The sequence below is a fragment of the Camponotus vicinus genome, unplaced genomic scaffold (assembly GCF_025532165.1).
Source record: "Camponotus vicinus isolate PSW18456_S1 unplaced genomic scaffold, iyCamVici1.0 SCAF_4, whole genome shotgun sequence".
Classification (NCBI taxonomy): Eukaryota; Metazoa; Arthropoda; class Insecta; order Hymenoptera; family Formicidae; genus Camponotus; species Camponotus vicinus.
Window position 1 is genome coordinate 3,416,424 of NW_028141976.1, and position 27,250 is coordinate 3,443,673.

At 41.6% G+C, this 27,250-nt stretch overlaps 2 protein-coding genes across 10 annotated transcripts in view; one reads left to right on the top strand and one right to left on the bottom strand.

The window, feature by feature from the left end:
* LOC145971238 (uncharacterized) overlaps positions 1-27,250 on the top strand; it is a 140,286-nt gene that overhangs the window by 104,772 nt on the left and 8,264 nt on the right. For 3 of the 4 annotated variants that reach the window (XM_083098698.1, XM_083098700.1, XM_083098699.1), the window contains one exon: positions 9,631-9,786. The exons of the other annotated variant lie outside the window; for it this stretch is intronic. In XM_083098698.1, coding sequence (XP_082954824.1) covers positions 9,631-9,786 — 156 coding nt within the window. The remainder of the gene's footprint in view (positions 1-9,630; positions 9,787-27,250) is intronic. 4 annotated transcript variants of the gene reach the window in all.
* The window catches only part of LOC145971247 (coiled-coil domain-containing protein 43), a 60,420-nt gene that overhangs the window by 22,778 nt on the left and 10,392 nt on the right, over positions 1-27,250 (bottom strand). For 3 of the 6 annotated variants that reach the window (XR_014438818.1, XR_014438817.1, XR_014438815.1), the window contains exons 4-5: positions 10,716-10,916; positions 3,941-4,048 (exon numbers count right to left, since the gene is read on the bottom strand). The gene's annotated coding sequence lies outside the window, so the exon portion shown is untranslated. Of the gene's footprint in view, positions 1-1,484; positions 2,037-3,940; positions 4,049-10,715; positions 10,917-27,250 lie in introns of those variants that run through there. The other 3 variants (XR_014438819.1, XR_014438820.1, XR_014438816.1) reach the window with 3 other exon arrangements.

Here is a 27,250-nt window from a genome sequence, read left to right on the forward strand (position 1 = left end):
TCTCACGCTCGACTCCTCTCGCGTGTACGTACGAATGCAATGACGTGTTTAGACACGGGTGATTTTCCTAATTTATTAAATTTCGAGAAAAAGAGAAATTCATCGAAGCGTACAATTTTTGTTTGACAATGCAATCGATTCTTTTTGCGAGAAAATATGTTTCGAGACGAGAGAAGATTGTAAACTGTGATGTAGCGGAATAGTCAACAATTTTGAATTGTCTCTCTCTTAAGAGAGAGAGACCCCTGTTGTGAGAACCTCTTCTCATAATACCATGGTGTAGTCTTCAATAGGTATAAACGTGCCACTGCATTGCTGCACCAGCAGGGAGTGCAACGTGAGCGCAACGGACTAATCACAACGCCGCTCGTCGTGTCGTGCATCTCGTATTGACAAGCGGACAATGGATTCGCGTTGCGAGGCGGGGAAAATGCGCCCGAGCATATTGTGTTGGAAGCTTCGACAAGATACACAATATGCGGAAAGCGCGAAAGCTCTCGGTAACGACCGTAATACCGGGAAAATCCGGTTTGTCGAAATTACATTTCGTAAATCATTCAAGGCTATCGCCGCAATCATCGACACACTACCGAGCTTTCATACGAAATACAATATATGTGTACACACATACGTACGTATTTAATTTAAGTATATACAATCTGCGCAAATGTGTTATATTTCGCGCATTATATTCATGTCATGGAACATTATATGCACATTTGGGGGGGAAAAGGCTCGTGGAAACTAAAATTAAATTGTAAATTATATCTCGAGATGCAGCTAACGATAATCTTAAAGCAGTTTAGAGCACGAAATGTACTTTGTCCTCACAAAAGTTTCCCCATATTTTGTCGACACACTTAGATAGTGTATCATTTCAATTGTCAAACAGTGGCGAATTAATCTGTACGATACATTATCCGTTGTAGATGTGATTGATATCGAGCGATATCGAGGAAGAAAGAAAGATAGATGAAGAAGTAGAAGAGCAACGTGACTGTTCGGATGCGACGAAGCTTAACGTATCTACGCGTGTCGTATCGTTTATGTTCTAAATATAAAAAGATAGGCCCGTTTCTTTCGACCACGGCAGGAGGGCAAAAGTAAGCTGTGCAGGAGCATTCGCAGGGACTCGGAGAAGATCGAAAAGTCAAACATGCATCGTACAAGCAGACGAAAGCTGTAGGATCGTGTCTGAATTTGTCAATCCATCGATAATATCCGGCTTGATTTCCCAGAATTAACGCGACGTGTCAGATTGGATATCTCAATGTCTTTATAACGTGAGATGTAAAGTTGCGCAAATGTCAAACTTTTCCGAGATAATGATAAAAGCCGACGCGATAATCTAGAGATTAAAATAAATTGTAGAATAAGAAAAAAAGCACGCACACTTTCTTCCAATTTGTTAACAAATCGTAAATACACGAGTTGCAGATATATCTTGCACGCGCTCGTCGGTATATCTAGATTTATAAAGATAATCCATTGAATCTCCGTTTAATTCACACATAATTTCGTATTAAATTCCTCGGATAAATTTTTCGATGAGGCGGCGAGATAACTTGTGAGATAGGATCTACATTTTTAACCCAGTGAGAATGCAGTTAACGAAAACTTCTCAGAAGCGCATGGGGTCGGGAGACACGCGCGTGCACGTGTTTTTTAATGGGTGCCATTAGAGACGCTCCATGCGTGTCGAATACCGCCGACCTCATTTCCGGATAAAAAAGAAGAGATAAATAAATTGTCCGGCGAAGAAAACCGGGTGTCGTGATATCATCGTGTGTTGCGTTATCTCGATCGGATAACGACGACGCGTCGTCGCGTCCGCGATACGCGATTATCGCGATTTTGTCAGGATGAAAGAATGATTGAAAATCGCCGGCAAAGCATCTGCCACTTTTCGTCCTTCGGCGATGTTTCCTTGCTTCGAGAAAAAGAAGATACACTTCGTGCGTGACAAATCTTGTTTAATTGAAGTCGTTCTCGAAATGGATGAAGTAAGAACGGAGTTAAATAACAGAGTGATGTAGCTGCGAAAAAAAATATATATAGTTAGAACCATACAAGACTTTATGTATATTATTGAATACTATAGAAATATTGTATTATTATTGATGTTACATACAGTAACTTTCCATCGCGAGAAACGCAGATTAAAGATACTTGCGTGAAACGATTCTTGCGACTTTCGGGCCACGCGTCGCCGAAATAATACCGTTGCTTCCGAATATATCCCCGGCGAGAAGATTCGCCTCGGGATAGAAATTACATGCCTCGCAGCCATCCGGTATCGCTTTAATTCGATAACCTGTTTCCTTTTTATCCGTCGATTCCGCTCTCACGACTGTTTCTCGCATCGGTTGGTCTCATTTTCTTTTTCCACCCTGATTTTACGCGCGCGGTACCGAATGACCAGGTCGGGCCCGTGGCCGTGAAAGTTCCTCTGTTTCACTCGTACGAGCATGCACGGCCGTGCACGCGTCCTTCCGACAACGACCTCGCCTCTCCCCCGGATCATCCGGATGGAACCCGCTCGAGGAAAGGGAGAAATTTTCGAAAGCGATGACCAGTTTTTTTTTATGGCGCGGTTGCGATCTCGTTATCCGAGCGAGTGAGCGAATCGCGTATCGTCCTTATTGAATCGCGGTGCATCATGATGCATGGGCAGAATTGATCAAGCTTCACAAATGACATTGAAATATATATTATAATACGAGACGCGCAACTTCAATTTACATGCACCGATCTCGTTGCAATATCGATGATTCGAATCTCGTCGAAATAATCTCCATTTTACATATAAAATGATTTGTCGGAGAACAGATATTTAATTCAGATTCGTACAACAAACAACATCTCTTGGGTACGATCCCTTTTTTCTTTTCTAGTACACGTCTTGCTTCACACTCGCGTCTATAAGTTCTTTATATTATTTCTCTTTCTCTGTCTCTCTCTCTCTGCTTCTTACGCGTTTTTGCAGCCCTCTCAAAGCACAAGCCTCCTCCACTCACTCGTCTTCGAGGCCAACGACGCGAGCTGGACCCCATTGTTGATCGATCCACGGTGAGAGGAGATTCTAGGAGCGTCATTATATTGCCTTATGCACAATCGAGGAATGATTGACTCACGAGTAAATTGCAGAAAAATGATTGCATGGCTGACGCTCGCCATCTCGCTCTTGAGAGCACTAATGTTATTATAGTGTTGTGCTGAGTATTACGTAGCAACGATTCGCAGAATTCACCTTTGAAATTATAACCGAGTTTATTCCTCGACTGTCGTAAAAGGAAAAAATGTACCTCTGAGATGTAAAGATCGATGACTAATGTACCTGATGATGCGAGAGCAGTAAATATTTTATGCGACGAGTCCGCGCGTGGCGTGCATCGTTCCAAACATACATGTATGACGTCGTGGTTAATATAAAATACGATTCGCGAACGTATTCACCGTTAGCCGGAAGCCGTATCTGATCCCAGGTAGAGAAGGTTAATAAGTCACGCATGAAACTCCTCGATGATTTCTAAAGATATCGATAAACGAGCCCTGGCGATGGATAAAAATCCTATCCAACTTTCTACGTCATATCTCGCGATTTTTAATAACCGCGCGCTCGTGAACTCGCTCTCGGCCTGCGATCAGCTGATTCGTCACGCGTCGAAAGTGCGTGAGAGCCGCGTCGCGAAATGACGGTTTTTTTCGCGTAAATTAATGCCTCGCCGCAGTCGTACACCACGCTTCTTTAATGCAAACGCGCGTCAATTATCTTTCGCGTGCTTTTCTCTACGCCAAGACAAGATGTAGCTTTTCACTTTCCACGTTTACGAATATATCTAGATACAAGCAGTATTCCGAACGTTTTTTTTTATACCGAAATTTTCGCAAACTCTTATGCTAAATCTGAAAAAAAGACACGCGTATTTTTGGCACGTACCTTTGTATACATCATCGTTCCACTTGTCAACAACACATCGTATTGATTGCGTTTCATTCATCAGCAGAGTCTCCAAAGTCTGCAACTTTTTTCCTTCTTCTTTCGGCTCTGAAACGACGCAAATGATATAAATAGGTCAGCGATTAACTGTATGTCGCTAGTGCCAGGAGCGGTTTCTCCGATCGATGATCAACAACTAATTGGCGCTTGTGAAAACGTCCCGGCTGCGATCGCGCGCGTACGAGACGACGATTGGCAAACGTCCCGGAGCAAGTGGATGCAAACGCGCAGAAGTAACTTTTCCTCCCTCTTGAGGAATTGGATAAACGTTGGCGAGAGTCCCAGCGTAAATCGAATCGCCGTAATTTTGGCGCGTCGTGGCTCTTGAATTTCGAATCTCTTGATTTGCTTCGTTAAGACAAACACCATCTTTCCGATCTCCTGCGGAATATTAATCAAATTCGCAAAGGACTGATATTAATATTTTAAGCGTTGTACTCGACTTGATATTTATTGCGCAATAGTGCTCATTTGACGCGGTTAATATTAATTACGGAATTCTTGGACGGGCTCGCTTTCACGAAGCAAGTTACGTGATTATGCGCATTATGATTGTATGCGCAATATATGTCTCTTAACATAATTAAGAGGCATATATTGCGATTGACATTAATTATGTTCTCCGCGTAGCGGAACAATGTGAAACAATTGGCAGTTGCCCTACATCTCAAAAGTTGCGATTGCTTGCACTCGCGTCTTTTGTGTAAAATGTCTCGTCGGAAAAAAAAATTTAGCCGCTCTTGAGTCATTGTATTCAAAACTTGCGAGCTAGAAATACCCTTTCACACGGATGCGCAATGTAATTTTTGCAGATTGCCATTTGAAAAAAACGAACGTTTCCACGAGTAATTGCTGTTCCAGATCGAAAGTAATCATTTTAATCGATCGATTTATGTTGTAAGATTCACCGTGCTCGGTTCGAGCGTCCTTGACCCGCGATTTTTGCACGCGATCGATATCTGCGCGAACGTCATTCGAGCGATTGTTTTGTTGCGCGTGTGAAAAATTCTCCGGCTGACAATAAACTGACGTCGCATTCATGGTTGAATTGAATCTCGCGCCTTTCTCGCGGGTAAAAGCGAGCCGACAACGCCTCATAATTGGAAAGCTACTCATGGAAAGCTGCTCGTGGAAAGTTATCTTAAAATTACTGTCTCACACTAACATTGTGTTGATATAAAATTATATTGCTGATATAAAATGATGTTGCTTGACATCAAATTTTTTTTATTAAGTATGCCAGTGCGACCGCAAACATAGAATGGAAGCGTGTCAGTATAATTTCAGCGTGATTTTAAAATGTAATCTCCCACGAAGCCGCAATCTCCACGTGTTATATTCTTCGGCGAGTTTTCGACACGCTAAAGATTGATGAAATTTACTTTCGCACACGTATCTTGGTCACTTGTGCCACTCATCTTGTGGGCAGATTGAGTTATCGAGTTCGATATGATCCGACATTATTCAGGATTCTGAAGATTTTAAAGATTCCGTTGCGAAAAAGGAATGGAAATTCCATTTCACTAAATGTCGTAGTTCAAGAACTCGCGGAATTGATGCATTTCTGGCCTTTATGTTTGTCATCTCGATTACAGAGAATTTAAATCATATCGAGATAGATATTTCTAGAATAGCTTGCGGGAAAATGTTATATTCTATCGATATAAATATCATTGTAGACAATATTAATTTATTTATTGCAAGGCATCATACACGAGCACCGCCAAGTATCTTTTTTTACCCGTACAATATTCACCAATCGTCGCGTTAAAATTAACATAAAAGTAAGAAGGAACACGAAGAATCTTGCTCTTCTGCGCGAGAAGAACGCAGGCAGCTGCAGCCGAGTCTAGTCTTTGTGCTGCTGCAGGTTGGCAGGTGTCAGATACGATATACATCTGCCAACTTGCACGTGTCGCGGGCATGTGTGCGTCTGCAGGTACATGGCGATGCCTACGTGTTGAATCGGGGCGCGCCAGGTCGACGAAATGTCGACGAGCCGGTGTGCGATCGATCCACCGGCGGTATGCAAGTTTTGGGGAGCAAATCTGTTCACCTGCTGCATCATATCGCTAGGTGTGTGCTGGGTCCGGTCTGCGTGCAGCCAGGTGTCTCGAGAAAAATCGAAAGCCACGAAGCCGGGCCTGAGATTATTAAGGTTCGCCCCCCGAGCGAGCGTAATGATAGGGTACCGCGCTCCTCGGTTGGATGAGAGTGTGTCCAACTTTATCGTATCTTTTTCTTCTTCTTTTCCTTCCCGCTGCCGTATTTATGCGAACGAATTTTGCTGCTCGCCTCGCGACGTGTCCTATCCATGTTCGGTTTCGAAAATCACGGTCAACCGCTAATTTCAGTTCCTTTTGATCATAGAAATATTCTGCTTGCGACAGTTCTTTTTTATTAATTGAAACGTGCATCTTAAAATCACGGGTTTTCAGTAAGACTGATTCTTTTATTCATCCGAAAGGTGGCTATTGCAAATTTTTATGCGGCTTTTGTATTCGCTGTTATTCATCTCTCACGTATATCTAAAATAGGACATCTCCCAGGCTCTACGATATAGTGCTGGATTCTAAATTTAGCCTCTCTCGCTCATTTGTACGCTTTTTATTCGTCACAAAGGGGCGAGGTATCGAGTTTTATCCTCGTCTCTCTCATGCCGTTCCATCAATAATACATTATATTGATAATCTAAATAGAACTAGAGCGAGTCTCCCGATGCTTTTCATACATCATTCAGTTACTGAAATTCAACCTTCCTATATATATATACTTTCCTCTTTCTCTTCTCCTCACGTAATTTTCTTACGTTTTTTTTTTTGCTTCGACCCATTCGAGACCCTCCATCGAGGGAATTGAACTTATTCCATTCACATTGCTCGCTCCCTCCTTTTACGTTAAAGGTAAAGAGAATTCATCTCAGGTATATCAGCCGTTTCCCAAAATTTACATGAACGAAAAACTTGGCCATCTGTCGAGCAAAATTAATTGCAAGGATAAATTGCTGATTATACGTTAATACAATAATATTCCAATATGTCAGACGGTAATTTCGCGTAGGATTCGTTAAAGTTGCGTCTTTAATAATTACAATAAAGGGAAGAGTAAAGTCGCTAGAGAAAGTTTTTAATTAACTGTGGATATGCCTCAAGAAAACAATGGACCATAAAAGTCTTTTACTAGAAACGAGAACATCGATCGATGATTATTAAAGATGTTTACGTTTTTTCTTCTCGGTCGAATTTTTCTTTCAAAGGTTTTGCGCTCTCATTCCATTATATTTTTTTGTAAAAGAAGAAAATGGTTTGCGCAATATCGATACGTTTTCGACGCGTATTGATCTTGATTTAATCGAAGAGAGAGAGAGAGAGAAAGAGAAAGCGTGCGAACTTTATTGCGTAGATATGTGCGTTGATCTACCATCCGTACAATCTATTTAAAAGGTTATCCACCGATGTGACATTGACAATGGCATGAACAGGCAGGTCTAATGAACCTAGTGCATCGTCCCGTAACTTCCTGTCCTACCTTTATCATAGATTCCCACTACGCATTTAGCATAAAAATAGCTTAAATAGCAAGATAGATTACAAATAAAAAGTCAAGCGATTACATAATATCGTATACATTCATCTTATCGCTTTTTAAATTTAATTATGGATTTATATAATTCGCAACATTTATATAATCATATTATCATTTGTGAATTTAGAGAGCGTACATTTTTGAGATGACAAAATTCGGTCACGTTACGTAAACGCGCAACTTGTTTACAGCATTGACTCGTTTCGATGTTAAAAAAAGAAGCGTCCCGCTAATTGGAGTGTTAGCGACACTCGGAGACTCGCTCGCTTAGATAAAAGTCCCGTGGCTATTAGATCTATTTTCCATTGTTTCGAGTGGGGCCGAGACGAGGGGATCGCAACGATCTCTCCATCGATGCGTTTGATGCGATCGCGTAGGCTCTTGACCGCGTTCTTTATGCAACGGTCGTCTTTTTTTTCAGGATCCAGGGTCACTCTCCAATTAAACATCGATATGTAATTATAGACTCGCGTATAATTAGGGGCGGGCTCGTCGGCCTAAGAATACATCGATTTCTGTCACTGCACATTAGACGCGGGATCACTGCGCCGTTTATAAACGTCCCGTGGATCCTGATGGCAAATTATAAATCTTCCGTAATGAGTGCGCGCCCGCCTTTATAAACCGTTACTGGCTTACAGTTAATTCTCTTCGTGACTAGCGGCGATACTCTTTTTGTAAGTTGAGAGAGGAAGAGCTGTTGCGCAATCTTCGCTTCCGATTGAATACTTTGCGAAATCGTACCCGCCAAACTATTTTTTTCCAAGATTCATTTCGATCGATCGATTCCTTTATTGAATTTTTATAAAACGGTCCATCAGTCTAATCAAAGCTAACGACGGATGCATTTGCATGCGCATCGTTCCACATTTGCAGCGAGGCGAATCTATCGCGCTCCATTGTCCGACACTAATGAGACAAGCTTCAGTTATTCCAACAACCGTTTTGTAAAGACGTCCGATTATTTTCTGACATCTCCACGAGACGGTCGTCAATTTTCTAAATATATATATCAAGCGCGCGCTTTATTTATGCGCGAAAAAAATGAGAGGCAACGTGTCGATATCTTCCGCCGGCCTGATTCTGTTGAATTTGTAAAAAATGCATGCAAAATCGATTATATGGCGAGCTCGATAAATTATTAATTACCAAATTAATTATTTATTAGCGAATTTTTGTAAAACGGGTATTTATAGAAGAGAAATAAATTTACAAATTAATTGTACATCAATTCTGCTTGAATATAAAAACAGCGAGACGAATTTCGAAAAGGACGATAATCGAATAAAAATGAAGCACGTCATTCTACTTTCACTGGAGAATTTAATGTTTAAATACAAGATCGACATTCGCTGCGTACGTCGAAGGGGATCGCGCGATATGAATGAGAGCGAAGCGTCAGATCGCTCGCGGCGTCATTTCTTGGCGCGCTTATCGCTCCGCTTATCGCGGACGCTCGCGGCAACGACGCACACGTGCAACGATGCGCATCCGCACACGTGTTCCCGCCGACTCGCGGCCAAGGAGCCACCCACGTTAATGCTTTGTCTCCGATTACTAAATCGCGCGTTTAGTCTACGAGAGAGAGGGAGAGGAGATAAGAGGACGCGGTGATAAATTGCGATAGGCGAAAATGGGTGAATCGAAAACTGCGTTATTCGCTAGACGGAATATCGAAATAATTGCGCAGCGATGCGCGATGAAATTTTCCCTGAAGATAATAAATTAGTTTTTATTTTGTTCACCTCTCTCTCTGGCCTTAACGCAAGAGAGAAATTGCGGGTCAGTTAATTGATAATTATTTCTCGAAGACCTATCTTAATGTCATTTTGGCCTGACATGAAAGAAGAGTCGTATAATTATTTAATATTTTACGAAAATTTTTTCGTGTCAAACAGCTTATTGAAATATCAGAGATTGATATTTCAATTATTAACAGTGAAATGACTATAATTATGCTCCTTTTATTATATAATCATAAGTATTATTTAACGATCTCCGTATCTCATTTCGCTATAACGAGCATCCGTTCCTCTTGATTACAGAGTCCTGGAACGTTGCACAAAGATGTCGGCGGTGCTGGTACGAAGGTCAGCGAGAAAACGGTCGGTGGCGTCGGCACGGCGACCCTCACCACGCTCTCGTCCATTAATAACGCGTCCAACGCCGGCCGTAACAAAAACAACCCCGTATCTCACGAGGTAAGCCGTACAACGCGACCGTGTAAGAGACGAGATCCTCGCGTATATTGATCATAGCCGAGCGATACGTCATCTCGGGCCTCGCAGATGACTGCGATAATTAACCGGTCCTGGGCTTGAATTTATTGCCCATTAATCCGCTCGCATTCACCGGGCGTGTGCGTGCTCGAGGAATCGGCTCGTCCCTTCCGCCTCGCGATATCTATACGCCTGTACTTGTTCGTCTTGTGCGTCCGCTCGTACACAGGCGCATTATTCAGTGCATGACTTATTGGACGCAGCGTCAAGTACCGTTTACACTTTAGTTCTACTTTTGTCCCTGCCTCTCTCTCTTAGGTCGTATAGAGTGGGAGTTGCGCCCGCATTTTGCGCGATAAAAAAATGCGATTGCGAAAACGTGGTTCGATTTTAATTTTATCACAGTCCGATATACTTGGCGACTAGAATTTAATATTTATTTCTAACAATAGAAATGGACACAAAGAAGGAATAGAATTGAGATTAATTGTGGCGAAGCGGCGAACGAGGCTTTACGGCTCTACTTGACGCCTTTGTTTGAGAGCGTGCGCGACGAGAAAGCGCGGAATAAGGAGATCTCTCGTCGATGACGCGATCGGGGATCGTTCGCACGCGTCGAGACTGTTATCATCGTCGGGCCACAATATGTACACGGGCCGCACGTAGGATTTTATTGGCCATTGTGTTAACGAGGAAAATTACGCGCTCGCGTGTGCGCTTATGTATATCGAGTATCCGCATAATATATAATATTTATAGAGTAGAAATCGCGTCCGTATCGGCGACGAAATCCGCGTTGCAATTTTTCTTGACGGTTTTTCCGGGGATTTACCGAGCAAAAGAAAGAAAACGCGGATTCGCTCGCGATGCTACTCGGACGGAACTAATTGAAAATTGTTGCCCTCGACTACCTGTTAGGATGCGATAAATCGTGTCCCTGAACGTGCACGGATGTCACTGTCGTCTTGCTCTCCGTTGCGGTTTCGGCTGGATCCGTCGCTGAAACGTCATGAAACGGCACTCAATTTCTCGCGCTCGATTTCGTCGTCCTTTGGGGCGCGAAATGGCCACAATAAGATTGCAGTCGCTGCGAATGTTCGTCGTACATCTACCTGTACGTGGACGCAATTAAAAGTATTTTATTTCAAGATCGATAATAAAGGAATAAAAAAGTAACACGAATTGGCGCGTATTGTTTTTTCCGCGCTTCTTTCTCATTAATTCAATTTAATTTATAAATTAATACTAAATAAATTCTTTTTCGTAAAAATAAAAATCTGCGCTGGTCAATATCGCAACCTTGGTCGATATCGTCGTCGTGTCTGCAGTTGACAGTCGAAGGGGAGAATTAATCGCCAAACACTCGTTAAAAGATACAAAGAGAGGTACCTTTCTAGTGGCCCGCGGCCAATGTCGTCACCGCGGTTAATTTGTTCATCCGAACTATCATTACGCCCGTCGCGACCTCGATTCCGCCGCTGTATCATTTCTTGCACCTCCGTGACACGAATCGCCATGTCATTGTCGTTTGTCTCCTTAATGCCTTCCCGCTTTTTTCTCCCTTCTTTTTTCACGAGTCCCCATTACGCGACCGAGACGATCGGATTTCGTTGCGTTGCGTAATTATACGCGATCGCGATCCCTCATGCGCGTCGCGGTTTTCAAGAATATTTCTCGCACGCATACGTAAGAGTCGCTACACACAAAAACACGTATGCGAGAAAAGAACTTTTTACCTCGCGGTTTATGATCATAGCTTTGTGTCTATCTGCATTTCTCGAAGAGATAGATAGATGCGTGTAAATACACAGGCATGATTCACCGTTACTTTTACTCGATACGAGTGTATTACGCCGCGATTTATCGAGCTCTCGGACTAATTCATACGTGAATTTAGAAAGTCCGGCGCGAGATTTGTAGCTAATTGTTGTACAGCGTTTGTGCAACCGTGACGGGCGCGAAAGCCAACGCTCGACTCCTTCGGTTGCTGTCATTTTGCAAAACGAAAGCGTTTATTAGTCAGCCAAAGCCCGAGGCGGCGATTAACACGCTCCGTTCGTCGTTGCAAGTAATTATTATGCATCTTTTCCCTTCATTGATTCTCTCTAATTTTCTCTAATAATCTTTTCTTAGTCACGATATATCAAAATTACATGGGAATTATTTCCATTTATGTCAATGTTTTGACGATATAGCCTTTATTATAATATCATAAGCCGAATAATAATAGTGATTGCATCCGCGTTCTCAATAGTAACAACAGTCCGAATATATTTATATACATAATAGATTAGATATTGATCGTTGTGGTCTTTACAAGGATAGGTCAATTATAAAAGCTCTTCTTTGAGCGAACCTGGAGGGTGTCTTCGGCATAAATGGCTCGTACAGAGACCGGTGCCCTTTCCGGAACGAGACGTGACTCACGTCTGTTCGAGACATCATCGGCATGGCGTAACAAAGATAAAGCCATGCTACTCGTAATGTATATTCGGAATGCTATAGACTGACTAATCGGAAAGAAGATGGTTCCTTTCTACTCTAATTTTAGATTAAAAATTTTTAAATTTATAATTTTTGGTTATTTAATTTCATAATTTGCAATTATTTTCTAAATTAATTTCTAATTTTTTATAAATACTCGTCTATAGGCTCTCTATTTTTTACAAAATTAGTTTTCGCAACGTCTTCATGTTCGATATTACAGAAAGAAATCACTAATAAATATCTAATATCTATACGATGTCTGTACGATGTGTAATCTAATTAATATCAAATATCTTGCATAATATAAGGACTTATGTAAGGATGCTATGATATTCGTGATAATTTATACGTAACTCGTTGGGTAGATTTACTTGTCTCGGGAGATTTTACGCGAGATGAGAGACATGCCGTGGTTATCACAATCACTCGAAGCAATTCAAATTTATATAAATCATTCTGTTTTGATTGGATTATGTAGTTTGTGTAAGAAAGAAATGAAATGTTATTAACGGGAAACTTAAACGAATTTAATTTTATTTATGCATGTGAACAATTTAATTTAAACATGCTAAAAGAAATTTCTCATATATTTCGTATATATTTGTATTGTACTTTTTAAAATCCTGAAACAAAAAAAAAAGAGAGTGTATTATAGAAATGCAAAGAAATGTTCGAATCGTATGTTATGTAATTATACGCAATTTGCTTCGATATAAAGTTTGTACATCAATGATTCCTCGTTAACACGTATCTGTATACCTCGTTGACATGTATCGTTGCATTACCCATTGCTCTAATCATGATTACAGTGTCCGATTACGTATGGAGACTCCGTTATGTCTATCTCTACTGTATTCGCGATAATATGTATATATGAAAATAAATTTCGCATGCTAATTCGCTTTTATATTCATTACAGTTTGAATAATCAAAGCTAAATGTCGAATGCTGAATCGTAGCTGAATATTGATGAGTTTTTTTTCTACGCTGTGAACAATTCGCGAAATTATTAATTTAATTTCGAGAGAGAATTTTCCATCTCGCGCACTTTGCATATTTTCATTATTAGCTCTTAAAGGTCACATATAAATCATTTTGATCCTATCGATATTTTAACAATACAATATTTTAATCATTAAAAAAATATGTACAATTTATTTTGTAGCTTTTGCACATGATTATTTTTTTTACAAATGTCACAAGAAATATACAAAATAATTTTTTGTAGATTTTTGTTAAGCACTTTGAGACAGCTAAAACTGGGACAAGACATTGTGACTTATATATGACTAGGAATAGAGCAAAAAAATATATAATTCACCTAGTTTTAAGTCGTTTTTATGTGATAATTAATTATTGATGTATTTTTCATTTTGCTATTTTATTGTTTTTCGTAAATGTTTACTTTTTTCGCTTAATAATTTCGTGTGGAAAACTGCGAAATTGCATTTGCAGCCAACGAGATATTTGTGAGATTTCGGGCGACATCAAAGTTGCAGTAACTGGAAACACAGGTGGCTGCTCCTTTCGCTAATTAAATTCGCCGAGCGCATTAGGCGATATGCGCTCTGACGTAGGAGACGACGGTCGATTGTTTGCGATTTGACTGCATTTGAATGCGCATCAAGGATTCAGTACGTACGTTAATAGAGTCACAGTTGCGTTTGCAACAATAACACGCCGCCAAAGTACGCACGAACGTCACGCGACCATAAGAAGCCTCGACACAAGCGTTACGCACAAGGCGCGTTGTAACCCGATCGCCTCGCATTGTATCTCGGATTTCGCGATAACATAAATACGCTACCTGCGGACTACCCTACGGGCTAACGATCCTGGTGACAAAAGTAACACAATGCCGAGATTAGCAACCGAGCTAACGACCACAAATGCGTTTTTCAGCCTAGCCTTACGGGAGAGGAACGCAACGTGTCTCCCCCAAGTCATCTTCATCGAGATGTAAGGTCGTCGATATTGACATTGAGGGGATCGACATAATTGTAGGTTTCCTTAGGGAATTGATTATCAGCTGTTTGATTTTATTTTATTATTATTTCGATTTTAATACTTGTAATAATTTTATTAAACAACGAGGTATATATATTTTTTGACGGAATTGCAGTCGCACGCTTTAAACGCGACTTGAAGCGGGACATCCATATTCTTTGAGAGAGAACCGACTTATCCTTTTCTTTCTAAACCGTTGTTGCATAACACGTGACGCTTGTACATCCTATTGTTAATATAATATTCTCGTCTTCGTGCTATAATTTTCTCACGCGCGATGAATGACCGACGACGAAATACATGTAAAGATTCGCAATCAAGCAAGAATTGAGACACGACGCCGTATTTGATAATCGTACTCGCGCTTGTTAAGCAAGAGACAATGCGACGCCTTCATGACACCGCAAACAATCGGCGGCCGCCGTCAATGTTCATTATAACTCACTCGCGATCCTCTCGCGCGTAGCCAGTGGGCATGAAATATATCTTTGCTTTCTACGAAACGATTTACCGCGATGGAAAATATATTCAATTGTCACGTTAAGCGAGAAAGGGGCAACGAGATTTCCAGAGTTCTGCCGCAGCGATTTATTCTCTCTTGAAATTATTATTCCGTTATTTCAAAAGTACTAAATTTTTTACGAATATACTTATTATTTTCTCTTGACGTCTTCTCCTGAATAAGTGAGATTTTATGAAAGTTTCCGATACAGTTTTGTATTTCAACTCGATTCTAAAATCGATTGAATCCTGTACCTGGTAGTAAATGTAGTCGCACGATGTTTACTACACGAGACTTTGCGTCGATGTAAAATCTCGCGCTTTCCAGCGCGATTGAAACGCGGCTGTACAAATGGCTGTCTGATTAGCCGGGTATCGGTTGCTTCGTCGGATCTCACCGGCCATGCGGAAACGCATAGCTCACACAGGCGTTTCTCCTCTCGGCCGCAAACACACACGCGCCTACCGATGTACCGTTATCTCCATACGCACTTTGACTCCATGCATATGTGGGTCTCGGGTGGTTATGACTATGCTAATGGAGATATCCGTTCGATTATAAGCTTGCCGTTGTGCGTTTCGTGATTGCGCGTACGCGAATCGGTAAATCGGTGTGGGTGAAAATGACAATGAGAAACTGTATATCGTCAATACTATCAACGGCTATTGTTCGATTCGGGAAAGCGACGTTAATGAAACGTCGCTGGGTTATATCGACTTTGACCTAGAGTTACAACTTTGACGTATTATTGGTTTAATTTCGAGTTGGAGCAAGTTGAACTTGGATTCTTTCGAAAGTCTAGTAATTGGAAATATTAAGTGTCAAAGAAAGTATTAAGAAAACAATTGTGTATCCTAAAGTAAAGAAAATAAAATACGAAATTTGAATTAATAATATCACACGTATAAGATAAAAGAGAGAGAGAAAGAGATATCGCGCAAGAGATATTTATATCCACGAAAAAACAATTTATTTTGAAGAGAGTAAGCATAAAGTAGGAACTGTCGGGCAACCGAGGAGGAGCTTTCCCGTAATTCACACGAGACAGAGCTCATGTTTGTAATTGCCTTCTCTTATTCTCTCTCTCCATCGCTTCGAGCTACAAAATCCAGTTCGCGTACAACGAAGACAGGCCGTGGCTAATACACGACGTTTAAATTTCTAATGATGCACGATCAACACGCGCAACTATCAGCAACGTGCGAACACGCGGCCGTATAATCGGGCTAAGGTATAAATATTCATTAGCCGGTTCAATTATAAGACCACCGAGAGAAGGATACCAGGCGGCGATGCGTTATCGGGAGCGCCGATGTGTAGACGCTAAACACGCATCGCGCTCGTTCACCGGTAAGGTTGCTGACGAGGGCATTCGAGTTGGCGACAAAAGGACGATGAACTGTGCCAGTAGCTTCGTCGTTCGTTCCTAGCGGTCGCGACAAAATAACCGGTTTCGTCTATCAGCGAAATTGTATACCTGGTACGAATTGAATCCAAAATAGGCTGTCACTATGGCACCCACGCATACGTGTACAATATCTGAAAGAGTTGAACGCGTGTGGTTTTTTTAAATCGGGAAAATTAATTTTTTTATATTATATCGTTTTAAATGTTTTGTTAATTTTTTTTTTAATAAAATAGAATACTATCTCTCGATTTTAATACTTTTAATTAAGATGTAAAGTTACGCAGCGATAAGAAATTTTGTATATTCATCAGATATCATTATATATTTTTTCTCCTTGTCATTTTTATATCCCAATTTCTAGACACCGTGAGATGTTTCTCATGGAAAAACGACAAGAGATGCGATTTCTTTTCACGCGGTTGCGTGCACGTAAACCGCGTGTGTGACTTTCCACAATTGATTGCATTAACGCACTGTTCCACTGAAACGATTTTTATTTTCTGGAGCGATTTTTTTACCTATTGGGAACCATAAAATCGGTAGAGGATTTTAATTAATCGATAAATCAAAACGGCAACTTTACAGATTTATGAAACTACGTCCGACCGAGCGTACAGAAAAACAATAACTCGCGTCTTCAAAGTATAATTATCGCTTATCGCGGATACAGCATGCGCGATAGGCGCTATCGTGCCTATTCTCGGTATCGGAGAAGGAGAAAAACGTTGCAAGAAAGGCGAGGAGTAGCCGCCGGCCGGGATTAATATCGTTCCACGTTATCCAGAAGAAACGCTCGGATCACGCGTGTCCCGTTAGCGTCCAAGGGATCACGGAGGGTTAATGGAACTGTTCTGACGATTCGCCGCCGATTGCCGATCGTTAAAGACCGATAATAAGTCAGGGTCGCCATTAAACTGCCCGTGGAGGCCGGCGCGTTTCTTTCTCTTACATAATGGACTGCGGGCGTTTGTCTGTCGATCCGTCTGTCGCTTCCGGTGGGCCGTGCGAGCGTGCGTCACGTGACTTCCGTCGAATCGTGCGTAACACACGGCACACGCATATCGTTGGAGTGCTTCTCTCTCGTGTTCGGAGCTCGATAAAAAACCTTGAGACACGCGTGTATAAGTCGCGTGGTAACACGCTTGGAATTTCAAGGTCTTCTCGCGTGCCTCTTCCTTCATAAATGCACAGCGTCATTAATCCATTCGAGTTAATCGATTGTATTTGAATAGTAATAGACACGCAGAATTTCGCTGCGCCGATTTAATAATAAGGAACGCACTCGTTTGAGGGGAAAAATATCTTGTTACCGTTACATGCCGTGAGAATGGAGACTCGCAAAGTTGCAGAAATGAATCTCCCGATGCACTTTGCGATTCGAAACGTGACCCTGCACGATTTACAACGCGATTTACTGCTGCTCCATTCAGTATTGACTCGTTCAAATTTTCGCTTATCCGATAAGATTCCCAATAAACGCCACGTCTTTATTTTAGAACGGCAAAACCGATGAGGCCGATACCGGGCACGACGACTAACGATGGAGTTTTCGGTTAATAACTCGTCTACGGTAATCTAACTCGGTAACGAGAGAAACCTATAATAAATCGCGCGATAAAGACGGGTTTAAATACCGGTTAGTTACGCTCGAAAGCACGCCAGCCGATATTATATAGTCTTATTTACGTGACACACATCTTTGCGACGGAAATTGCGATCCCTCGAGAATGCGTCGTCAATCGATAACATTGGGTGGAATAATCGATCGATCGCCGTCTGTGTGATACTCGTCGCTAAATGCCTCGCTTAATTTTGTTCATTCGATACACGTATCCTTTGGAGAGATCGCGCTTTGTGAGAATGACTTATCAATTTATAAATCTACGAGTTGTATCGAGAAACACGCAACGTTAGCCTTCCTTAGGATAAACTTCTCCTTGAAACGGACGATTATTACGACTCGCGATGCGCACGCGAGAGATTCGCGTCTCTCCCCTTCCTCCTCGTAAAATGCATCCGAAATATGCGAAACCTTTCGAAAACGTCTGCGGGCGATCATTATGGAACAGCTGGTCGCTGGAATTCTAAGACTCGAGAACGCGCGTCGTCTTTTTACATCGGCGTGGTTTATATCGCATGTTTCTAATGCGACTCGTGCGAGAATTACGTACGACGGAGGTGTATCCATTACTGCACCTGACACACCTGGAATTCTAGACCTCTCTCGGCGCGTGATTTTTTTCACATTGCAGTAATGCGTTACGCAAGATTATCCTTCGTTTTTTCTTCCGCGTATATGTCAAAGGATATTCGCGTAAAATTATTGTATTTTTTTTACTTGTCTAAAAGCCGTTTCGAATCAACTTTGTCACGTAGCAGCAATCAGCATTGTGTTTCGTAGGATGAGAAGTGGGTAAAGTAGGTTCGTTTCCTCTGAAATTAACTGGTCGTTCATTAACGCGTTTCCCCGACGTGTACACTTTATGCTGTTACGTTTAATGAATAAAATAATTGTCGCAATAGTTGCCGTTTTAACGTTGCTCTTCAAGATGCCGTTGCAAAACGCATCGTTAAGACCGAGCGATTAGCGTTTTCCGGTTTCTGAGGTGAGCGTTCCGTTGTGTGTCAAGGCAACCAGCCTTGGCTCTATATTCTTTACAGATACGGGCGAGTCATTGTTTGTGATCGCGTTACATAAATGTATCATCGCGCGATCGTAAATCAACCTTTTATCTTTGACTAATTGATTTAATTAACCGGGACTTATTAATACACTGTCAATGTCGTATAGAACTGTCGAGATAAGTGTTAGATAATTATTATAATCTATGCGAGATTAATATCAAGCATTGATTTTATAAACGCCTCGTTCTTTGAGAAAAATTATCTGTAAAAATTCAAAATATTTATAAAACAAATCACTTGTAATAATAATAGCTTGTATGGTGCAAAGATGTAAATGGAATATCTACGCAAGAAGATTCCTATCTCTCGTAAATCAACACTTTCCCAGCTGGATATTGGCCAACGTAAAGAATTTCCCAAGGAAGAGCCTCCGTAAGAACGTAAAAGGCCATAAATAGCAGGTGTTTTAAAGAAGAGGAATATATTTGAGAGACGTCGGCGCGTGATGGAAACTGATAGCTCGTATCCTTTTTTTCGCGGTTAGAATTTTGGGTGCTGGCAGTTCGTGAACCTCTCGCAGCTGTGCCACACGTTCTCGTGCTCTCACATAAACCACACCGTTCCTCGCAGAAGGGCGCCGAGAGAACAAGAGCTCGTCTCGGATCATGTCGCCGATAGTCGCGTGCATGTGCACCACATATATATACGCGTGTTCGATAATATGTCAACACAACCGGTGTGACACTCTGGCTGAAAAACGCACCACGTGTGCGCCCCGAGAACACGTGACAGGCTCACGTGTACAAGAAGGCCGCGTGTGACTTTTCCCTGGGCGAGATCGCAGCCGCATCCGGTTGCGCCCAAGTTTTTCGAGGTCGATGTGAAAAAAATACTAGTCATCCAAAGAGTACATAATCTATGAAAAGTGCATTTATCTTTCGACGTGTAATGTGTACTTTTTACTGTGGTGGTCAATTATTATCTCGAGTGACACTTGTAGTAATTTTATAAAGTATCGCGTTTTTTGTCTCATCATTTTGTTATTAATTATTGAAATTATTACCAATCAAGAGACATCTTATTTTCTAAAAAAGAAATACTTTTCGTATCGCATGAAATTTCTTTAAAATTACGAATAAAATAAATATCGGACGAGAAATTCGCAACGAGCTTGAAACGCGGGATTTTACGAGGTGAACTTTGGTGTCGGAGCAACGACAACCGATAAATCCCAACGAAATAATTGCTCCCCGGTCGTTTGCACCATCGAAGACAGCCAAGACGAGGCAACGGGAATTCAACGTTCGATGGAATTCCTGCTCCTAGGCGGAAATTGTGTCGCCTCGGCCTACGACGCGAAGGACAAAGGCATCCCCGATGCTGCACGGTGCGCGATTGAATTTCAATACGCACAAGTTGTTAAGCAATGAAAGGCTTCTACGGGCTTGACGCTCGATTGTCTTTCCAGTTTCCATTGTCCGCGGGTGAAGCTCACGGGAAAAATCGTAATAAAGACCTCCATCTCGAGTTCCGCGAGCATTCCGACCGGAGGGCCCGTTGTTCCTCGCCAACGAATCGTTCATGCGGCTAAATCTTTCAAATGAGACTGAGGTACATGGGAAGAAACGCAGGATATAATTTAGAAAATCTCGTGTATGAAATTATGTATTTTTAAAAAATATCTCCTACAGATTAATTCTTTTTCATCATTTATTGTATCGAGATTTTTAAGCTCATCGAGATTATATCAATCCGGTTTCAATGTTTGTGTGATTTAAAGATATTTTTATTTCCTACAATTTTTTTATAAATGATCAAGATGGAATGGTTGTTCAATGCGGGAAATGGAGACGATCGCTTCGTCTAGTCGTTGCCATGTACGTACGCAAAGGTTTCGTTGCCTTATTAAGGCGCTCTCGCGCGACCCTCGGCTCGTCCAGCTCGACTGGACGAAGAAGGACGGAGAGCCGGAACTCCAAAACCAGTTTATTATTCGAAACGCGCCGAGAGTGCGCGTAAAAAGAAGCGGTGCCTCGCGCGAGATGTTTTCTAGCAGGTTTTATTTGAGGTCAGTTTCGCGAGAGAGAAAGATACTACGCGTCGATCAGTCGGGATCGATCATAGATTTCCCCATTGTTAGTTTCCCGGAGAAATTGCCAGTCTTCATCCATAAACGCGTAATCGACCTGCCCGGAATCTGATCTCGCCCCGTCCGTAGAATCGCTTCAAATGCAGCGTCGTGTATAAATAAATAAAGTTAAGCCGCGTAAATATATATATTACGCGTCGAGGCTATATTTTCTGCTCTATTCCTTTTCCATCTCTCGCGCACTTTGTAAAGTGCGCTTTTGTTGCGATTCTCGTAGATAGAACTTGACGTATTCATGTCAGTTCCCTATAAATAAATCATACTGTTTATCTTCGGATGAAACCGAAAAATTTGGTTGAGAGAATTTGCTCGAGACCTACATTAAAATCGCATAATCCACTTGCGTGATCATGATTTATTTCACAAAACGCGTGTAAATTAATAATATATGCAGCTAATATGGATCTGCAACTGCATTTGGTACAAAGCGGCTTTTATTAATCTACCGTGTTTGGAAAGCACGATTGTCATTCAGCGTCGCTTTTAGTTTATGACTATTCAATATGTTTCGCTCGCGCGTCACATGCATTATTTGGACGTTTGACATTCATTTCGTGCTTCGTATGCGCAGTTTTCTCTTTCCTAATCAGTACAAGTCTATAAATATATCTCAAACAAATCATTATACGTGCTTGACAGCTATAATTTTTGATAACGAACACGTCATCTTAACGATAATAATTAGAGTCTTATCGATTGTTATACATATTTTTCCACGTAAACGAATAATTTATATCGAGCACAGAATTGGCCACGAGAGAAAGAGCGCATAAGAGATAAAAACATTTTCCTAGAAATCCGTCTTCATCGAAATACTACAAGCGATATCCAGAAGCGTTACGCAACTGTACGATAGCGTACATATGTAGCAATTCGCTTGCAATCATTTCCTACATGAAATGGGACTTTGAAAAGCCGTGAAATTACAAGACTTTCGTTTCACGAATCGTTGATTATTAGCAGCTTCGGTATCACGCTAATACCACAATCGATCGCGGTTGAAACGATCGAGTGGTCGTGTAATCTCTGTGTAATCCTAGAGAGAAATCCACATCCTACGCTTTTATCGCGCCGGCTCCGTTACATAATTATGAAATTTACCTAGAACGCATGCACGCACGCGTACGCGCGGTTGGTTGATGAAAATACCGGTTAGTCGCCTTCGCGCTCCTTTTGCTCCGCGGAAAGGAAGCGATCGGTTATGTGTAACTCTTACGCAATAACAGCCAGGATGTGCAACCTGCAACACGCGTAGGTGCGTTGTAACTTTCGATCCAAGTCCGCTAGTCATAACGACAAGTCGAGTCCGCGAGTCGGTTTACTAAGTGTGTCAATAATAAAATGATAGCGTTAGGGGGATATCTTCCCCGGGGCTGTGAACGCATTTAAGACGGAACCGCGCGTGATTGAGCGAAGAGGAGAAATTGCAGAAAGAGAAAAGCACGAATGGCACTTTTAAACGAGAGTCGGAATTGTATTCGCTTTCGCTGATTCGATGGAATCGTGTTGCTGCACATATGTAACACTCGGTGCAAAGTGGCGATTAGTACGGTTTAACCGTGATTAGTGATTTAATCATATTTCAACGTGAAATCGAGAGATTAAATATATTAAAGGTATAACAAGGTATGCGGATATATGTGGCGTAGAAGAGATCAAAGCGGGATAATTTTCAAAAGTTCAGATATCTGACCTATCTAACGAGGAGAATACGCTGCGGTTTTTTTCTATTTCGCGTATTTTAATAGAACCGGCAGTTTCGCGGTACGCGATGGTTAATAAATCCTCCGTGTAATCAGTAATCGCGCCGGGGGAGGTCGATGCATTAGGCTTATTAGAAATAATGCATATGACGGATTTCGTTAATTAAAATACTAACGGTAAATCCGGGGATTGCGCTTTACCGTATTCGACTTTAGTTTAATCACGAACGCGGAAGTGCGCGTTAACTCTTCAAAGAGAGTAACTTTTTTGTTCGTTGTTTGGATTATGTTCCACATCAAACGTAGAGAACCGTTATTTTAGTTTTTTTTTTCATTTTGCTGAGGCAGAGAAAAAAGAGAATTTTATATCGTTTACGCAAATATAGTTTCTCTTAATAAATATTCGTTAATGCACCGAAATGCGGAAACGCGATTTAATCCGGGATATTTTTAACGATGTTTACGGGATGCTCGATTTGCCTTGGCAGCTCAAACAGAGTGATCGCTGTCCAAATATTGGAATGTTTAAATAATGCTTATTATTTTCTTGATATTATAATCGGTCGCCAATATTGCTAGACAAAGTGTTAGAATTTTTGTGAACGATAAATCTTAGCAACTGGATGCCGCGCCAAATCGTAGCCACGAGTCGCACCTGTTTAAATAGCCCATAGTGAGGAAGTTACGCATACATGATTCTATTAATAGTTACACGAAATTAAGTTAACTTACGGGTTAGTCGGGGATTTATAACGTTTACTGGCAACAGTTTCACTACTCTCACTCCAAAAGATCGTATACATATTTGTAATAAAAACACTTTCTAATTTACGACTAAAGAATAGCTCAAATGGTTGCTTGTAGAGCTAATCTCGATAACGAACATTGCGGAGAAACTTTCATAAAATTGCACTCACCGCGATTTGATTATCCGCTATAAGATTTTGCATCAGAAAGTAAAATCTTTTTCTTTTTGAAAATAAATTACATTAAGTTACAATCGGAATTTACGTTACAACTCGTACAAAGTAAAATTTATACATATATATATAAAATGTTTTTAATTAAAAAAAAATTCTTTCTGAATTATAAACAAATTTTGAAATAAAATATTTCTACTTTTTGCAAAATTTGTTTTTAGAATGAAATTTTCTATAAAATAAACAAAATTTATAGAATATATATACATAAATTATAAAAATGTATCTATAAAATATCTCGGACCGTGCGTGATACTTTCGATAGTGAAAACATAAATGGTGATCTCTTTGGCTGATCCATCTTGACTTGGTGTAATTGGAATTAATTGATATGAATTTGCCCCACTAGGGATTCCGAATACGCGGCGTCAACTGGACGTTGACTTATTTGAGCGAATCGCTTGCGGCTCGAAAGTTTTAATGAGCTGTATTCGGCAAGTGCGAGAGAGAAAGAAAGGGAGAAAAAGAGAGAGAAGGCATAGTTTTGCTCGCGGCACGTGCCTCTTTGGAAATGATAATTGAATGAGAGTTATTTTGTATTGTGTGTTGTATTTCGTTGAACTATTACATTCCAACGCGAATACCAAACGAATTCAACGGGATTTCTCTCGTACGCAAATGATTTCGAATCGCATCGCATCGCTTTTACCTACCATGAGTATTTGCCCGTGAGTTATTTAGTGAATGAAACAAAGTACACAGCTAACGCTTTTACAAACGCACGATTCGTGGGTGGATGAGATACGTTGATACGCGTATCTAACAGTTTCCACGTGAAATTCCTGTTTATCTAACTCGCCACTGTGTACATTGTATGCGATATGTGATATCATAGTAGGATTCGGTTAAAACCTATACTTGACATTAACCAGAAGAGACAAGAATTTATCCGTTTATATTTCTAGTTTCATTTGCGTCGCAAATTTTTAATTTTTTAATAATTCGAGTAGTTTGTTCATAGAGGCGCTTCTCGAAGAAAATTCGGAAAATTCGCAAGAGAAAGTACGCACTTGTTGTACGCATCCCATGCACAATTAGCGTCCGAGCGTGCGGTGAAAACGCGCTATTGCGCTGTCATTGTACATCCGCAACGCGTTTAAATCGCTTTCAAGGCGCTCACTTAACAAACACGCGGCTCCGCGCTCCAGTTGTACGCGGGGTTAATGAGCTCTCCTCTCTTGTGCGTTGCGCACCACGCACGTGGCCAAGTGACGTTTCCACCGTCGTGCTTCCGATAGATATGTATACATGTACCGAGATACCAACCGCCCACGTGCTTCTCCGCGAGAGTCCCACGTATCCGAGTATCGCGTGTAGGTACTCGTTGGATCGCACGCTTTATATGTAATCGCGGGGAGCAGCTGCAGTTTTGCGTTGGCGAACGCGTAGCATTAGAAAGGCGGCCGCGAGACCGGGAGATGTCACAAGGTAAACCGCATACATAACACAGGGAGAGATGTGGGGAATTATTGTGCACGATGTCTATCCGCGATCGGTAGATGGAAATACACGGTTATTGGCCGCGCTCGCTCTCGCGTCCTTGGATAAATTTCTCTCCCCTTTACCGCGCATTTAGCTGGTCCCGCTCTCCTGAAAACTGTGGAGCGAGACGCGGCCATATATCTATTTTCGAGCCAGGCCGCGGAACAATGTTACATTATTGTGCAAGGCTGCTTCTCTCCTCTGCCTGCGCTCTCAACGTTGGCGTATCTCCGAGGGTCATTACGTGAATCTTGGCGGCACGATTCGTGCGTGTTATTTATGCGTGCGTTAAGCGCGCCCGACTCGCTGCATCGAGGCTTGGCAGCGAGAAGCCTCTGTCGCTCGACGAAGTAGCCTCTCAGCTGCGATCGATCAGGCACAGCGAGAGGAGAAAGAGAGAAAAAGAAAGAGAGAGAGAGAGAGAAGGAAAGGGGGGCGCGGTAAATGTAAGATTACAATTTATACGAGCGGCCTCCGGACTGCACGGTTATTCACTCGCGACTTTTTATTATTTATGCCGCGATCTCCCTCCGCATGAAACTCATCCGCGTATCGCCGGTCCGAGCCACGCAACGGATGGCTGATAATAATTTTTCATTACGCCAGGTCAGAAGAGAGAGCCGCGGCCGTCGATTCATTTTCAGATCTGAATTTTTAATGCCAAAGTTTCCTTTACCGCGCGTACAATTTTTACGAAATGCAAATCACGTGCATCACGTATAACGTAACGTTAGATCGAGCGTCGTAAAGGTCGCGTAACAATGTGCTATATTTACACAATTTAGGATCGAATCGATGGTCAATGCAATCGCGTAGACGTAAAACTAGAAGACAACAAGGACGCGTGAGAGCATTCGTGAACCGTCTGGCGACCCTTTAATGAGAATTTATGCCAACAGTCTGGCCTTAATTGCCGTCAGGCCTGATCAATTGACGCCAAATCGCGTTCGTTCCTTGTCATTACGCGCGCCTTCACATAAATCAAACGCTTTCGCGAAGAGGTCTATCTAGAGTGATCGAGATTAATTGAGATAGAGTAATCATGATGATATCGAATGCGTGTTCAACATGGGCTTCGTACTTCGGTATATTTCATATGTGAAAAATTATACATTCGCGAAGGTAAACATCAACGACGCGCGCAACATTATGCGGAGTAATTGAGTATTCAGAGTGCAGTCGTTATTTCGATATTTTCTCATAAATGTCGTGCATAAATATCGCTAACAGTACTACATCTGGGGCGAGGTGAGCGTGGTATCCACCTTGCAAGGTGTCTGCTCCGGCAAGGCATTTAAACGCTGCGGAAATTTCCACACATATAAATATTCTCTTTTATAGATAAATAAAAATTCATCATCTCTCGCTTTTCTCGATATTTTTTTTTATTACGCGTAGATTCAATAGCTAAAGAGAAATGGAATGAAATATCCGCTAAACATATTATATGAAAGAGCCTCTGGAATATTTGATCTGTCTGTTTACGCTAAAAGACATCAAGTACATCGCGATAATTTATCGTTTGGTCATTGTATATATAAGGTTTACGTTCCTCCTATAGACTTATACGCCAAGAGATATTTTCCATAAATATATTTCCTGGCGCCGGATGTGCTCGCTATCGACAACAGGCATCCGAGATCGATCATATAAATATTTAACATCGACGGAAAGACGCGCGAGGAAATCCAATGAAGGAGCGGAGACCCTGGCGCAGGAACCGGGAACAACAGCGAAGGCTGATTGTCATTCGAGATGCATTCGCGACCGGTGACTGCCCTTGGTGCGGAAAGGCGTCGCTTCGCCGACGTTTACAACTTTGGCTCTTTCTCGCGGCGAAGAAATAATTGTTCGGGTCACTCTCTTCCTCGGTGTCGTTAAACTTGTTGTTAAATCGGGGGTCAGCATATACACGTATATCGCGCACGCCGATGCACGTTTCGCACTCTGTGTGTCGTGTTCTACTTTCTTTAAGAGATTATACCGCGTCGCACCACTTTCACATCGAGAAAAAAAGCTTCGATCGTCGCCGCCACAAAAGCGATTCGGGCAATTTTAACGCGAAAATTGAACGCGGGATAATTGCGGTGTTATTTTCTCATG